At 35.8% G+C, this 18,242-nt stretch overlaps 1 protein-coding gene across 2 annotated transcripts in view; it reads left to right on the forward strand.

Moving 5' to 3' along the window:
- Window positions 1-15,436, forward strand: part of LOC127876770 (N-acetylglucosamine-6-phosphate deacetylase-like) — a 24,107-nt gene extending 8,671 nt beyond the window's left edge. Inside the window, exons 8-10 of one of the 2 annotated variants that reach the window (XM_052422239.1) lie at window positions 23-152; window positions 8,304-8,350; window positions 10,825-15,436. In XM_052422239.1, the coding sequence (XP_052278199.1) occupies window positions 23-152; window positions 8,304-8,350; window positions 10,825-11,018 (371 nt within the window). In that variant the 3' untranslated portion in view covers window positions 11,019-15,436. The remainder of the gene's footprint in view (window positions 1-22; window positions 153-8,303; window positions 8,351-10,824) is intronic. The other variant, XM_052422240.1, reaches the window with a different exon arrangement.
- The last annotated feature ends 2,806 nt before the right edge of the window (window positions 15,437-18,242 follow it).

Consider the following 18,242-nt stretch of genomic DNA (forward strand, 5'->3'; position numbering starts at 1 on the left):
AGTTCATCTTGATAATTTGAAGGGATGATTCTGATCACGGACGCCATATCAGCAATGGGACTGCCGACAGGAAAGCATCACCTTGGTAACCAGAGCATAGAAATCCAGGGCAAACGGGCAACCATTGCTGGCACAAATACCCTATGTGGAAGGTAGTGTTAGCTCCACCTCCAGTCAACCCTTTGCCACTCAGAAGCAAAGTGAAAATGGCTTTTGCAACCAGCATAAAACCAGAACAGCCAGTGAGTAACTCGCAGTCTGTTCGGGTTTTATGCTGGTTGCAGCTCATCAGTATCTAAGGGTTGGGAATGAAGCCTTTAAAACTTGAATCCAGTAAGAAAGGTCTTTAATTAAATTAAACCTTCTGAGGGACTAAAAATGCGTCAAAATACGTATCTATGTGGTTAAGGGTTAAATTTAGCAGTGCTTTCCTCTTCTAGATACATGTCTTTTTAATGCATATAGATCGCTAATTTTATAATTACATCAATTTATTGTCTTTGAATGGATGCTTGACACATAGGTGTCGTTTTTATAAAGGCTTACTTAAGTATTTAATTCATGTACAAATGTATACTCGGTATATGTATCAAAGTTGAGGGGACACTTGCAAGACGGGTTAATTTATAATATAATGTTATTAATTAGTTGAATTCATATTGGCTTTGTTATTGAGCTGAAGACAGCCGTATTGGCCTGAGGCCGCAGGCCGAAGGTCAATACGGCTGTCAGAAGCTCAAAAACAAAGCCAATATGAATTCAACTAATAAATGACAATTTTATTAATTAACTTTATACTGGCAAAAGCCCGCAAAGCGGGCGTTGACCGTTCAAACATATGGAAATTTTGACATTAAATTACACCTAGGGATGCATCTCAAAAAAATTTGCCACACGACATATATTTTAGCGATGCTATTTATGACCTAGAACAAATCATATGCTAAATCACATGTAAAAACATACCTCAGGAAAAAGGATATAAATGACATCATAATTGTGTAGCGAATCGCACTTAATATTCTCGCAGTATATGTTTTTCTCCGCTACATAAGACCGTTTCAGTATTAAGATTACACAATTATCTCCCCTGAATACTCATCTTCTTCATTTTCTGTCTCATAGACTGGTTCACGACATATAGTGACAGTCTTTACCAAACATAATTTCGGTAAATATAACCCGTCTAACATGTTTTGCCTGAATCTTCGATTTCTTTCGAATTAATTTGCTTTGATCTTTTCGATATCTTGTTATTATTATCCTGACAAATCACAAACGCTTGTCAAAAAATTTATTTGTTTTACACATTATAGTTGGCATCTATATTCTCGCAGTATTCTCGCGGTATTTCAATAACGACACCCTACTGTTAACTTGTCAGAATTCGTGACGCATTTTCCATTCGCTCTCAGACAGCAGTTTTACGTGGGATCATGAGCAATATTCTGGTAAGTTGTGGTTGTTATCCATCAGAAATACATTTATTCACAAAATTTAACGATATTCCGATTTAATTTTAAAGTCTTTTAGCTTATTTTCAACGTATTTACTTCTTGTCTGCTCGCACTTGGCCGATATCCCGAAAGGTTTCATATCACTATATAAAGTTTAGGCCTAAAACCACAAAATCTAATTTTTTCATAACAAATCTTCCAGATTCGAAATGAAAAAACCAACAACAGGACTTTTAGAAATTGTCTGCATCATTTATCAAATTTTAAGATTTAAGTTGGTTTTCCGTTTTTAGAAGCTGTTTGCTAAGGCAAGAGCTGGGCTGCCGCATCACACAACTCCAGCCATTCTATTGAGCAAAACTGACAGTTTTGGTGTCCAGAAATAAAAAATCAGGGATTCCTGAACTATCGATGTTTCCAAGCTATACACACAGTTATTTGCTGTGGTGATCTTATTGTTTATTGGTTCTGTTAGTTTACTTGGATGGAACCTGTGCAAACTTTTATAGAACTTTGAAAAGTCAATATCTGTATATCTATAAACAAAAATCAGCAATGGCATTATAAGATCAGATGTGCAAACATTGTCAAAGGGTTGTTTAATTAACAATTTGAAGGCAATGTTGCTGAAGAAATATGAAGGTTCCCTTGCAAATTTAGTCTGTATATCGACAAGTGTCTGCCAGTAAATGTCAAACTAGTAATACAAAACTTACCACAAGTATGTAAAAGAACTAAGTACCTGTTGTGATCATTTTTAGTAAGAAAGTGTAATTCTAAACAGTAGCAAATAGCTTGTTTAGTTAGTGCATAATGCCATTAATATGATTTCCTTTCTATTGTGTAATTAATAAAGTTGTTTTTACTTGTTGTTCCATGAAAAATGTTTAATGCGCTAGTACAAAATCAGCATGGTTATCCCCACGAAAAAGTGGGGATATTGTGGTTATCTCCGTCTTCCGTCCATCCGTCCTGGCCACTATCTCCTTCTACACTATAAGCACTAGAACCTTGAAACTTACACACATGGTATATATGGGCATATGTGCGACCCTGCACTACCGTAATTACTCTATGTTTTCGGACACTTAAATTTTTTATATTTTTTTTCGGGTCCGAAAACTTAGATACGAAAAATATTCACAAAATACAGGTGTCCGAAAACTTAGAGTTGAAAATTGAAATGTCCGAAAATAGCGTAAATTGTATCAGCGACTACCGGTAATAGCACGCGCTTGTAAAATACCATGCCGTATTGTATAAATTACAGTTATATATGTTTGCTTTGCATTTTAAATAATTTGAAATGCTTAATTTATTTGACAGAAAGTTACTACAAGGTTGTACTTTGACCAACGAGTTCAAAGATGAGCATGTGATGTACCGATACTCGTTAGTATGAACCTGTAATTAACGAAATAAAACTGCAAACTATAAATTCTTTGTTTGTTCATTTCCGATAGTTGTTGTCTAACACCTTCCTTTGTTAGTAAAACGTGCAATAGGGTGCATCACACTTTGAAGCGTTTAGTATTTGTCACAGTTATTTTACTGAGAAGGGGTACCGGAAGTAACATTGCGGTATACAAATGAACTGTTAATTGGCACTACCCCTGGTAATTGTCATAACGCTTATGCTATCGGGCGAAACCAGTGATTAATACCGGTTAATAAGGTTATTTACCAAATAACGCAAATGTAATGGTCTGTTTCCCTTATGCATGCACCTGCCATGTTTTATGATGTTAATTTGGTTGTAAAACCCCATGATCGAAGTGTCATGAGATATCGAAAACAGGACCGAAATTTGGTAAAATAGCGCAGTAAAAGATACTGTCTGAAAACTTAGATACATTAATTATGGACGAAAACTCCTGTGTCCGAAAAGCTAGAGTCACGAAAAATAATCATTTTTGCTAAAAATTGGGGTGTCCAAAATCTTAGTGTCCGAAAACATAGAGTAATTACGGTATTTGGAATTTTGATCTGACCCCTGGGTCAAAAGTGATGGGGGTTGGGGTGGGGCCAGGTCAGAGATTTCACTCATTTTGTATGTTATTTTTAGCTCACCTGAGCACAACGTGCTCATGGTGAGCTTTTGTGATCGCTTTTTGTCCGTTGTCGGTTGTGCGTTGTGCAGCGTCAACATTTGCCTTGTTAACTCTCTAGAGGCATCATTTATTGACCAATTTTCATAAAATTTGGTCAGAAGATTGGTTTCAATGATATCTTGGATGAGTTCGAAAATGGTAACGTTTGCTTGAAAAACATGGCTGCCAAAGGGCGGGGCATTTTTCCTTATATGGCTATATATGGCTATAGTAAAATCTTGTTAACACTCTAGAGGCCACATTTATTGTCTGATCTTCATAAAACTTGGTCAGAAGATTCATCCCAATTATATCTTGGACAAGTTCGAAAATGATGCCAGTTGGTTGAAAAACATGGCCGCCAGGGGGCGGGGCATTTTTTCTTATATGGCTATAGTAAAACCTTGTTAACACTCTAGAGGCCACATTTATTTTCTGATCTTCATGAAACTTGCTCAGAAGATCTGTCCCACTGATATCTTGGATGAGTTCAAAAATGGTAACCTTTGCTTGAAAAGCATGGCTGCCAAGGGGCGGGGCATTTTTCCTTATATGGCTATATATGGCTATAGTATAATCTTGTTAACACTCTAGAGGCCACATTTATTGTCCAATCTAAATGCACTTGGTCAGAAGATTCATCCCAATATTATCTTGGATATGTTCGAAAATGATGCCGGTTGGTTGAAAAACATGAATGCCAGGGGGCGGGGCATTTTTCCTTAAATGGCTATAGTAAAACCTTGTTAAAACTCTAGATGCCACATTTATTGTCCAATCTTGATTAAATATGGTCAGAAGATTTGTCTTAATGATATTTTGAATTAATTCGAAAATGGTTACATTTGAATGAAAAACATGGCATTTTTCCTTATATGGCTATATAAGGCTATAGTAAAATCTTGTTAACACTCTAGAGGCCACATTTATAGTCCGATCTTCATTAAACTTGGTCAGAAGATTCATCCTAATAATATCTTGGACGAGTTTAAAATGATGCCGGTTGGTTGAAAAACATGGGCACCACAGGGGCGGGGCTATTTTCCTTATATGGCTATAGTAAAACCTTGTTAACACTCTAGAGGTCACATTTATTTTCTGATCATCATGAAACTTGGTCAGAAGATTTGTCCCAATGATATCTTGGATGAGTTCGAAAATGGTTTTGGTTGCTTTAAAAACTTGGCCACAAGGAGCGGGGCATTTTTCCTTATATGGCTAGATATGGCTATAGTATAACCTTGTTAACACTTTAGAGGCCACATTTAGTGTCCAATCTTCATGAAATTTGGTCAGAAGATTGGTCTCAATGATATCTTGGATGAGTTCGAAAATAATTATGTTTGCTCGAAAAAAAATGGCTTCCAAGGGGCGGGTCATTTTTCCTTATATGGCTATAGTAAAATTTTGTTAACATTCTAGAGGCCACATTTACTGTCCGATCATCATGAAACTTGGTAAGAAGATTCATCCCGATAATATCTTGGACGAGTTAAAAAATGATGCTGGTTTGTTGAAAAACATGGCTGCCAGGGGGCGGGGCATTTTTCCTTATATGGCTATAGTAAAACTTTGTTAACACTCTAGGGGCCACATTTATTTTCCGGTCTTCATGAAACTTGGTCAGAAGATTTGGCCACAAGGAGCGGGGCATTTTTCCTTATATGGCTAGATATGGCTATAGTATAACCTTGTTAACACTTTAGAGGCCACATTTAGTGTCCAATCTTCATGAAATTTGGTCAGAAGATTGGTCTCAATGATATCTTGGATGAGTTCGAAAATAATTATGTTTGCTCGAAAAAAAAATGGCTTCCAAGGGGCGGGTCATTTTTCCTTATATGGCTATAGTAAAATTTTGTTAACATTCTAGAGGCCACATTTACTGTCCGATCATCATGAAACTTGGTAAGAAGATTCATCCCGATAATATCTTGGACGAGTTAAAAAATGATGCTGGTTTGTTGAAAAACATGGCTGCCAGGGGGCGGGGCATTTTTCCTTATATGGCTATAGTAAAACTTTGTTAACACTCTAGGGGCCACATTTATTTTCCGGTCTTCATGAAACTTGGTCAGAAGATTTGTCCCAATAATATCTTGTTATCTCAGGTGAGCGACTTTGGGCCTTTCAGGCCCTCTTGTACATTAACTTCTTCATTTCTACACTGATTTACTTAAAATTGATATTGAACATCTTTTATGACAATACAGTCAATTTCAACTATGCATGGCCACATTACCAACCCTGGGGCGCCCTGCCCACTTTGACCACGCCCACCAAAATTGCCTTTTACTATAATTTCTTCATTTCTACAATGATTCACTTCTAATTGATACCGAACTTCTCTTATGACCATACGGTCAATCTCAACTATGCATGGCCCCAATACCAACCCTGGGGCGCCCAGCCCACATAGACCACACCCACCCAAAATTGCCTTTTACTATAATTTCTTCATTTCTACACCGATTCACTTCAAATTGATACTGAACCTCTCTTATGACAATACTGTAAATCTCAACTATGCATGGCCCCTATACCAACCCTGGGGCGCCCCGCCCACATAGGCCACACCCTCCCAAAATTGCCTTTTACCATAATTTCTTCATTTCTACACAGATTCACTTAAAATTGATACTGAACCTCTCTTATGACAATACTGTCAATCTCAACTATGCATAGCCCCATAACCAACCCTGGGACGCCCCGCCCACATACTGTAGACCACACCCACCCATGGCCCCATTACCAACCCTGGGGTGCACCTGGGTCAAACATGCGGCGTGGGGATATGCGTTGGCCTCTGCAGTGCCATTTTTAGTTAATTTTGTAAAAGGTTATAAAATTTACTTTATTGATTCCACAGTTTGTGCAAAAGATAAAATCACTTTGGAATTTCATATACGTAAATATTCTTGTAAGTTGATGACAGTGTTTTAGTATTACTGATTGTGTAACTATTATTTTATGTGCAAATAAATGATGTGAAGCGTTTTGTATCTCCACACAATATCACCCACCTTTTTATATAGATCTATGTACTGAATATATGTACGAATGTCATTTACATGCTTCTGCTAGCGGCTTACCCAAGAGAGACAATGACTTCTTTAGCGTAAGAATTCCCGGGTACATTTCAGTAAATTTTCTGTACCAGGTGTACATTTAAGTATACTTAAGAGTACCCCAGGTACATTTAAGTAGTACCCGAACCAACAATGAGCAGTACTTAGTTTCTTAAGGGTGATCTTAAGAACGCTCACACTTAAGGGATCAATACAGAGACCTTCCAGTTACTAAGCAGACACCATATCCACTATACCCCAGCCACCAAACCAGCTTTAAATTCCTGCGGCTAGAAAACACACAAAATGATAAGATGCTAGATCTTTAAGCTAGGAACATGTTACTCGTTTGAAAATTGATTTTTTTTTATGCATTACTTTATTTTTGAAACAATAATACTATTATTAAAAATACATAAAAAAAAGCTTTTGCCAGTAAATTAGTTAGCACCTATAATTATATTAATATTATTCAGCAAGAAAGGCTTGAATTTCACTTTTGAATTACATGTTTTTGCTATTAATTGAAGTATGACATATCTCCAAAAATATTTTTATGTCTGAGTCACGGTCTTGGAAAACCAGGCATAATAAATGTGCATAAAGTGTCACCCTTAATAAATGTGCATAAAGTGTCACCCTTAATAAATGTGCATAAAGTGTCACCCTTAATAAATGTGCATAAAGTGTCACCCTTTATAAATGTGCATAAAGTGTCACCCTTAATAAATGTGCATAAAGTGTCACCCTTAATAAATGTGCATAAAGTGTCACCCTTAATAAATGTGCATACAGTGTCACCCTTAATAAATGTGCATAAAGTGTCACCCTTAATAAATGTGCATAAAGTGTCACCCTTAATAAATGTGCATAAAGTGTCACCCTTAATAAATGTGCATAAAGTGTCACCCTTAATAAATGTGCATACAGTGTCACCCTTAATAAATGTGCATAAAGTGTCAACCTTAATAAATGTGCATAAAGTGTCACCCTTAATAAATGTGCATAAAGTGTCACCCTTAATAAATGTGCATAAAGTGTCACCCTTAATAAATGTGCATAAAGTGTCACCCTTAATAAATGTGCATAAAGTGTCACCCTTTATAAATGTGCATAAAGTGTCACCCTTAATAAATGTGCATAAAGTGTCACCCTTAATAAATGTGCATAAAGTGTCACCCTTAATAAATGTGCATAAAAGTGTCACCCTTAATAAATGTGCATAAAGTGTCACCCTTAATAAATGTGCATACAGTGTCACCCTTAATAAATGTGCATAAAGTGTCACCCTTAATAAATGTGCATAAAGTGTCACCCTATTTTAGCTGTGAGTCAACACTGGTTAATCAGGGACACATCTTTCTGCTTTTTATTAAATTTTTGCATTTAAATTAAGTCTCTTCTAAACTAAAATCTAGTCTAGGTGAAAATTATCATCACACATCATAGGCTTGTCTGGGATGACATATAATATAGAACATGTATGAAGGCCAGTTTTCCATTGCTCATATGTAAATATGTTCCTAAAATTCCATGAAGATTATGAAACATTATTAAACACATTATGGCATGTATGCATTATACCATCATAATTACCTTACCATACTAGATAACATTACTGCAAATAATATTCAGTAGTTCCCTTTGTGGGGAAAAAGCGTATCTTATTGTATTTCTCTGTATTTCAGCATTGCCAAGATGGACTACTGTGTAAGAAATCTTCTGAAAAATGCAGGTAAAGTCTCCCTTTTCACACTTTTAAAATTGAATTGTCATTAGTCAGATTCTACATAGAACTTCTTATTTGTAAGATAAGAGGTATCTGTCTTCATATCAGTTCATACAGATCACCGAAGATTTCTAATTCCATTGTAGTTCATATCAGAATTACCTTAGTATTTTTGTGGATTCCATTTTACTTGTTAGAAAATCATGCCTATTTGGAATTGAGTTGTACTTTTTGTATCTGTAAGGAAAATGTTCTTGAACACTGTGCTGTACTTCACAATAATTATCCCCCGCCATAGGGGGAGGGATATTGTTTTTGTGTTGTCCGTCCGTCCGTCTTTCCCTCCGTCTTTCCGTCCGTCTTTCCATCCGTCTGGCACTTTTGTGTCCGGAGCCATATCTTGGAAGTGCTTTGGCGGATTTCAATGAAACTTGGTATGAGTATATATATATATATATATATATATATATATATATATATAAGAGGATGATGCACGCCTAATGGCATTGTACACCATTTGTTAATAACAAAGTTATGGCCCTTTGTATCTTGGAAAAATGCTTTTTTGTGTCCTGAGCCATATCTTGGAAGTGCTTCGGTGGATTTCATTGAAACTTGGTATGAGTATATATATGGATAAGAGGATGATGCACACCAAATGGCATTGTACACCATTGGATAATAAAGGAGTTATGGCCATTTGTATCTTGAAAAAATGCTGTTTTGAGTGTCAAATATAACACTTTTGTGTCCAGAAGCATATTTGCAGGGGATATCAATTCAACGAATTTGCTTGTTTTATTACCTACCATAAATACTAAGTTATTTTCATCCTTATGATAAATCAATTATTTGATGTTCCAATATTGAAAAGCAAGATAATAATAGTTATAACGTATTACAAAATAATCAGGGTGTGATTAAGGAAAAGTATGATGGGAGGAATATTCTTTTAACTGATTTTGAACAAGAAGGTGACAAACTTCTTTAAAAAAAATATCCAGATGAAATTTACAAGCTATGTTTCTAATAACTTTGTTTCACTTTACATTCTATTAAAGGATGCAATTTCAGCTGTATTCAGTTTGATGTATTAACTTATGCTTGTCATTTTTTATGCCAATGCCTAACCTTGTGAACAATCCTGGCAACCTTTCATCTTTGCTCAATGTTTTTAATTTTGCAAAAAGGGTCAACATTTGTTCAGTGTTAAATGAAGGTCTTTTTACCAGGACATCAATTGTTAATTGTTTTTTTTTTCAAAATGAACTAGTAAGATGGTTCACCTTAACAGGGCAGTTTATCCTCCTTAACCATTCTGATTTGGAATTTCTTTCGTATTTCTTTTCTAAGGTTGTTTCTAGTCATTTAAATTTTAATGTGTTTGTAACAGTAGTAACACCCAATAAGCAATCACATGACCAACATATTTTCAAGACTGCTCTTTATGAAGATTCAAAAACAAAAGTCAATTACATCACTCGTTACAAAAAAATACCAGTTCAATATGTTAGTATGTAATACCCCAGTGTAATGTGAGGAAAGGTTTAAAAAATTAGATTTTTGGGCCTCTTATGAAATATACGACGGTATTGATTGTATATCCACACACCCTTACCTTTGTTTTTTAAACGAATTCACTCAATTCTCAGAAATAAACCCTTGGTCTATTGAATCTATGGAAAACCCCTGATCCACCGATTAATCACACTCCGGACAAATAATACATAAAACATATTATTTATTTACTCTACCAATTTTAATTTCCCCTAAATGTGTCTGCATGTATAGAATCATCAGTTGTTTATCAGCTCAGTTGTGTAGTATGTGTGGATATAGAATTATAAATCCTTAAAAAAGAAGCAGGTCACATTCCACATAATTCTTTGCCCCAGGCAATACTAGTAATTCGGGACATGACAAAGAGCTATAATAAAGCTATTAACAGATTTGGATGATATATATATAACATGCATGTTTGTTATCAATATGTACCTGGGGCCATTATAATTTCTTGGTAGCTGTTTATCACAATGACTTGGCATTTAATTTGCAAACCAATTCAAATTAGGACCAAATTGACAAATTTGAAACCCATTATCCAAAAAATGAAGAAAAAAACTCTCTATAAAAAAGTTGTCCCCAAATAATGAATCTGGGGAATAAATTATTTTATCAGATCTAAAGGATGCCTCTTTATATAGAGTTATATTCCAACATATAAATGAGCATCACTTTAGGAAAATGGGGCCTTATGCATGCACATAAAGTGCCATCCCAGCAGTATGCAAAGACTTATCAGGGACGACATTGTCCACCTAAACTGTTGTTTGCTAACAAGAGACTTCCTTAAAACAAAAAATACCATAAAAGCAGAAAGTGGGTACTGCATATGCTATTCTGGGACGACACTTTAGGCACATGCATTAAGCCCTGTTTTCACAGAGCGCGGATCAAATTCTGTAGTTGTGTGATTGCAGACTGTGGCCCAGAGTTTGCCCTGGAGGCAGCCTCTCTGCATCCCGCCCAGGCCCTGGGTATCGCAGGCAGCAAGGGCACCCTGGACTACGACACAGATGCAGACTTCCTCCTCCTGAACCAGGACTTGAACGTCCTGGCCACATACATTGCAGGAAACAAAGTGTGGGACAGTGGCAATGTGCCCGGTCTGTGAGTGGCTGGGAAATATGTGTGTGATGCTCACTATTTTTGTCAAACATCACATGGTCAGGGATCATGGTTTTCTTGTCAACTGGAAATAAATAATATTCTGTCAGAAAAAACATCAAGTTTTGATTTAACTTCCATTAAACAAATGAAAAACGCAATATCTGTAAAAAAAAGAAAGAAAGATAATGTACAGATATTGCTGTATTTAAAAAAGGACTTAGTTATGTTGAATAAAATAATAAAGCTTATGTGTTTCTCAGTAAATATATAAATACATTTGTGAAGTTTTTTATACTGTTACCGTTATATTTTTTTTACAGCTGGCATGTATCACTCCTGTGGTGTCAAGAAATTGTTCGTTTTTATAGAACTGGCTATTGTTTATTGATAGTGTTAATGTTGTTTGTTGTTAAATATGTGTGTTAACTGATCATTCCAGGTAATAGGGATGACATCATGCTGCGCTCTATGTTTTATAGGTTGCCAATATTGAACTTCAAATAACTAAGATTTTACCATATTTTGAAATCAAGGCACCTGTGTATTGTCCCCTACTGGTGAAACCTGAGGGGACTTATCGTTTGCGCTCTTTGTGTCAGTCTGTCTATCTGTCTGTCAGTCCGTCACATTTTTCTGGATCCTGTTCTCCTGAAAAAGTTCTTCATATTTTTTTATGAAACTTGAAATACGGACAGATGGCAATATGGAGATAATGCACGTCAATTCATTTTGTTCCTACTTCAAAAATTGTGGTTGCTATGGCAGCAAATGTAAAAAGTATATAATTTTTTACTGACAATGGTGGAGTTTCATCGGTAGGGGACCATATTGCTTGGCAATCTCTTGTTTTATAGCAATTAATATTTATGTGTTCAAAAGTCATTTGCAGCGTTGCTGATTTCAAAATGGAAATCATGCCATGTGGCAATAGCGGTTCAGTGACTTTTTAGCTCACCTGTCACGAAGTGACATGGTGAGCTTATGTGACCGTGTGATGTCCAGCGTCAGTTGTGCGTGCGTGTGTGCATGCATTTCTCCATCAACAATTTGTTTGTGGAGACAGTAGAGGTCACAGTTTCCATCCAATCTTAATGAAAATTGGTCAGAATGTTTATCTTGATGAAATCTGGGTTGGGATTGTATTTGGGTCATCTGGGGTCAAAAACTAGGTCACTAGGTCAAATAATAGAAAAACCTTGTGTAGACAATAGAGGTCACAGTTTTCAGCCAATCTTTTTGAAATTTGGTCAGAATGTTTATCTTGATGAAGTCTGGCTTGGGATTGTATTTGGGTCATCTTGGGTCAAAAACTAGGTCACTAGGTCAAATAATAGAAAAACCTTGTAAAAACCTTGTGTAGACAATAGAGGTCACAGTTTTCATCCAATTGTAATGAAATTTGGTCAGAATGTTTATCTTGATGATCAGTGTTGGGATTGCATTTGGGTCATCTGGGGTCAAAAACTAGGTCACTAGGTCAAATAATAGAAAAACCTTGTGTAGACAATAGAGGTCACAGTTTTCAGCCAATCTTTTTGAAATTTGGTCAGAATGTTTATCTTGATGAAATCTGGAATGGGATTGTATTTGGGTCATCTGGGGTCAAAAACTAGGTCATTAGGTCAAATAATAGAAAAACCTTGTGTAGACAATAGAGGTCATTATGTACTGTTGTGGTGGGGTCTCCGTTCCCACCATATGGTTTCCGGATGATAACTCAAGAACACTTATGCCTAGGATCATGAAACTTCATAGGTACATTGATCATGACTGGCAGATGACCCCTATTGATATTGAGGTCACTAGGTCAAGGCCACAGTGACTCGTTCTTGGATGCAGTTTAGGACCACATTTGCAGATTATATTATGTACTGTTGTGGTGGGGTCTCCGTCCCCACCAGATGGTTTCCGGATGATAACTCAAGAACGCTTACACCTAGGATCATGAAACTTCATAGGTACATTGATCATGACTGGCAGATGACCCCTATTGATTTTGAGGTCACTAGGTCAACGATCAAGGTCACAGTGACTCGTTCTTGGATGCAGTTTAGGACCACATTTGCAGATTATATTGTGTACTGGTGTCATGGGGTCTCCGTCCCCACCAGATGGTTTCCGGATGATAACTCAAGAACGCGTACGCCAAGGTGCATGAAACTTCATAGGTGCATCGATCATGACTGGCAGATGACCCCTATTGATTTTGAGGTCACTAGGTCAAAGGTCAAGGTCACAGTGACTTGAAATAGTTCAATGGTTTTCGGATGATAACTCAACAATACTTAAGCCTAGGATCAATGAAACTTCATAGGTACATTGATCATGACTGGCAGATGACCCCTATTGATTTTCAGGTCACTAGGTCAAAGGTTAAGGTAACAGTGACTCGAAAGAGTAAAATAGTTTCCATATGATAACTCATGAATGCTTACGCCTAGGATCATGAAACTTCATAGGTACATTGATCATGACTGGCAGATGACCCCTATTGATTTTCAGGTCCCTAGGTCAAAGGGTAAGGTCACAGTGACAAAAAACGTAATCACACAATGGCTACCACTACAACTGACAGCCCATATAGGGGACCTGCATGTTTTACAAACAGCACTTGTTTAATATTGAACACAGCAACTATATATTTGGCATGCATGTGTATCTCGTGGAGCTGCACATTTTGAGTGGTGAAAGGTCAAGGTCATCCTTCAAGGTCAAAGGTCAAAAAAAAAAAAAAAAAAATCATTTCTCCATTCAATCTCTTACTTACTTCTTATGGAGCTGCACATTTTGAGTGGTGAAAGGTCAAGGTCATCCTTCAAGGTCAAAGGTAAAAAAAATCAAAGCGGCGCATTAGGGGGTATTGCGTTTCTGACAAACACATCTCTTGTTGTAAACAAAGTTTGATGTTTGGTAAGGGGGGTCAACTCAAAATATTTGTCACCAGGTCAACTCTTACAATAACAAAAACACTCCATACGCCAGAGTTCTGGTTCAATAATGATGAAACTCGACCAGAATGTTTGTCTGGACAATATCTAGGTCAAGTTTGACGTTAGGTCAAGATTGAATGAACCGACTCCTCTCGGGTGAGCGAACTAGGGCCATCTTGGCCCTCTTGTTTTAAATATTGCTGTTCTGTCTGGAAGAGACTGGTTGTCATGACATTTTCAAATCATGTTCTGTAAAGCAATTAAGATTTCTGTTTGAATGAATCAGAGTCAGTTGAAATTGAGTCAGTTTCAATTAAATAGCAAGTCTGCACATTGAAACACCCTTATACATCTGAAAAATTTTCCTATTAAATCTTAGTTGAGATTTTTGTTAACAATATATGTCTGTTTTCAAATACAATTCTAGAACACCAGCTCTTCAAATGTTTTTCCAAGTAAAGTCACCTTTCATGTAGGACACAAATCTATTGTGTTTGTTTTTGTGTTTGCAAATGAATTACATGTATTCTTTAATCAAGTATGATGGTGTGTAGACATTTATAGTTGCTTGAGTATGAAAAATATTTTAAATGTGTTTGTTTTAATTCTGCATAGTCATAGTGAGTATTTAAGTCAAAAAGCAGTGGTCAGACTCAGTAGAATCTGCTTACAATTTTTCTCTGGTAACTTTGTCAATCTATAAACGGTCATCCAGTACATAAAGGATATTTGTTGGTTTGTTAGAATATCAATTTAATTCACAAGTGATCAGGGATTTAACATTTTCATGATTTGCACAGCCTATGAGTGAGAATATTTATTTTTGGTGATCACAAGATATTATTTCACTGGAATAATGATGTCATTAAGTAAAAAAGCAATGTCATTTCACAATAAAACTATGAAAATAATCAATTAAATCACTGATAATGCCTTATACACTACATAAAGGCATCAAATAACAAGTGCACATACTGTTGTTAGGGGTAAACTGCCTTATAACTTAAGAAGAATGCCTACCAAGTTACTTGGTTAAAAGAGTGGCAGTGTACTCTTGAACCCAGATTGAGATAATTAACAAAGCTAGTTGGTCTGAATTTAATTATGTACATATTGGAAGTGCAGTGAACACCATTTTAAGAAACGGAATAGATTGAAAGGCTATGTTGTATGTTCATTTATTACCATATGTAACCATTCCAATGCATCATGTGATATTAAGCAGTTCTGTACACAAAGTAGAAGGGTAGAAATATCTGGTGAAAGGTTATATAATGTGTGTGTCCTAGTCCTTTATATGAAAACTTAGTGATTTGTTGTTTTGCCAGGGATCTATTAACTAACTGTTATTGATATATCTTTGGTTTTGTTAATATGTTATTATTGATTTTCATTTATCATTTATCGAAGCTAATATAAGTAAAACAACATGTAGATATGATAAATGTTTATTAATGTATGTCATGCAAAATAAATATATATTTTTACTATTTGCACCATATTACTTATTTGCTTTCTAACAAGACATATGAAGGTTTACATGTATAATTATTTCATTTACATTTGGTGACTTAAAAGATTTAATTGAAGCCAATACTTTATTTCAGGTCAGAATTACATGTCAACAGTATTAATCATTCTATATGGCCTTGTGAGAAATCAAGTTCCGATGTAAAGCACGCCTGAGCACAAAGTTCTTAAGGTGAGCTATAGTGATCACCCTATGTTGGTCGTCCTGCAGCCTGCAGTGTGAAGCGTATGGCGTGCGTCAACTCTTAGCTTGTTACAACACTAGAAGCCACATTTATGATCAAAGTTTGATATACATGTAAAAAAAACTTGGTCAGTATGTTTATCTTTACAATATCTAGGCTGAGTTGGAATCTGGGTCACTTGGATACAAAAACTAGATCACCAGATCAAGTCCTATAAAAACCTTGTAGCCAGTCCAAAGACCACATTTTTCATTAACCCTTTGCATGCTGTGAAATTTATCGTCTGCTAAAATGTCGTCTGCTGAATTTCTTAAATTAGCATTTCTTCGATTTTTTTCAAAAAATACTTTCAGAATAGCAAACAGTTTGGATCCAGATGAGACGCCACGTTCTGTGGCGTCTCATCTGGATCCAAACTGTTTGTAAAGGCCTTCAAAATTCGGTTCCCGCACTGAAAGAGTTAAATCTTGATGAGAATACATATCTTTATAATATAAATAGTGTGTTCAGATCTGGGTAACACTTGTAGTTAAACAAGGTCACCAGGCCAAATCTGAGAGAGAACTTGTTACCTCTCACGAAAAACATTAACTTCTCAATCTGGATGAAACCTGGTCAGAATGTTTATCTTTACATTTTCTTGTAAGTTTGAACCTGGATCAGGTTCTTCCAAAAAGACACATTTATGACTCAATGTTGATGAAATTTTTTTAAAACGTTTATCTTGGCAAAATCAAGGCTGATATTGATTCTGGGTTTTGTGTGTAAAAAAATTGGTCGCTTTAATAGTCAAATTTTAGAAAAACTTTAATATCACTGTAAGTCTTGATGAAACATGGTCACAATGTTTATCTTTACAATATCTTGGCTGAGTTTCAATCTGTGTCATGTGCGACCAAATATATTTTAGAAAAACCTCTAGCACATTAGTGGCAACATTTATGACTAAATCTTGATGAAACTTGGTCAGAATGTTTATATTGATCATACACCAAATTAGAATTTGGGTCAGGTGTTTCCAAAAAATAGGTCACTAGGTCAAATGTTAAAACAAGAGGGCCTGAAAAGCCCAAAGTTGCTCACCTGAGAAAACAAGACATTATTGGGACAAATCTTCTGACCAAGTTTCTTGAAGATCCAAAAATAAATGTGGCCTCTAGAGTGTTAACAAAGTTTTACTATAGCCATATAAGGAAATGCCCCCGCCCCCAAGGTGGCCATGTTTTTCAACCAACCGGCATCATTTTTGAACTCGTCAAAGATATTATTGGGATGAATCTTCTGACTGAGTTTTATGAAGATCGGACAATAAATGTGGCCTCTATTGTGTTAACAAGATTTTACTATAGCCTGATATACTAAAAGTAAGGAAAAATGCCCCGCCCCTTGGCAGCCATGTTTTTCAAGCAAACGTAACCATTTTCGTACTCATCCATTATATTAATGATACAAATCTTCTGACCATATTTCATGAAGATTTTACAATAAATGTGGCCTCTAGAGTGTTAACAAGGTTTTACTATAGCCATATAAGGAAAAATGCCCCGCCCCCTGGCGGCCATGTTTTTCAACCGTTGTGCTCAGGTGAGCTAAAAACAAAACTTGTGACCTTCCTAGATGCCACATTTATGACACTTAGTCTTATTGAAAATTGGTCAGAATGTTTATCTTGACAACATGAAGGCCATATTTGAATTTTGGTCAAGTGTGGTCAAAAACTAGATCACCAGATAGTCTTCAAAAAATTGGCATCGTTGTCCTCTTGTTAAATAATAGTTTTCCTTTAGCAATTTATTTTCATAATTGTGAAGTAAAATTGTTTATGGATAAACAGGTCGGCTAGAATTCAAACTCAACTTATTCATTCCATCACACACCAAAAAAAATATAATTTTCCTCTTGCAAAAAGGTATTTACAGAATTGTGAAGTAAAATTGCTTATGTGACTAACAGTCCCACTAGAATTCAAACTACTAATTTATTACATCACACACTTTAAAACATGCTAATACTTAGCAATTTATTATTCAAAGGATTTATATGCCTAAAATTATGTAATATACATTTTATAATTATTCATTTTATTATTACATGAAATACTGATTCTGCATCCTTTGCAGAAATATTACCAGTTACTGCCTTTTATGTAACAGAAGTATGTTAACAAATTCAGAGACATAAATAACGCTATCTATGTCTCTGACAGATTCTATAATCTGTTAGGTGAAGACAAAAGGTTGATGTATTTAACAATGGTTCTATATTAGGATCAAACATTTATTTTTGGAAATATTATTGTTGACAATGTTTCCATATTTAGATTGAACATGTTTTGTTAGAAGTATTATTGTTTACATCTGGTAAATATCCCCTGGTTGGTGAAGTAAACAGATCCTAGGCACTAATGTTACCTTCCATACCCTTGTTTACTTGTTTATGCTACCGCAATATGTACGGTAATATTGGCCTTACATAAGCACTGTCCTTACAAGCAGTGGTGATAATGCATGTTCAGTTAAATTTCCTATAATAGTCATATGCTGGCCTAGGTGATAATGCCATAATGCAGAGCACAGCAGTTGT

The sequence above is a fragment of the Dreissena polymorpha genome, chromosome 4 (assembly GCF_020536995.1).
Source record: "Dreissena polymorpha isolate Duluth1 chromosome 4, UMN_Dpol_1.0, whole genome shotgun sequence".
Lineage (NCBI taxonomy): Eukaryota > Metazoa > Mollusca > Bivalvia > Myida > Dreissenidae > Dreissena > Dreissena polymorpha.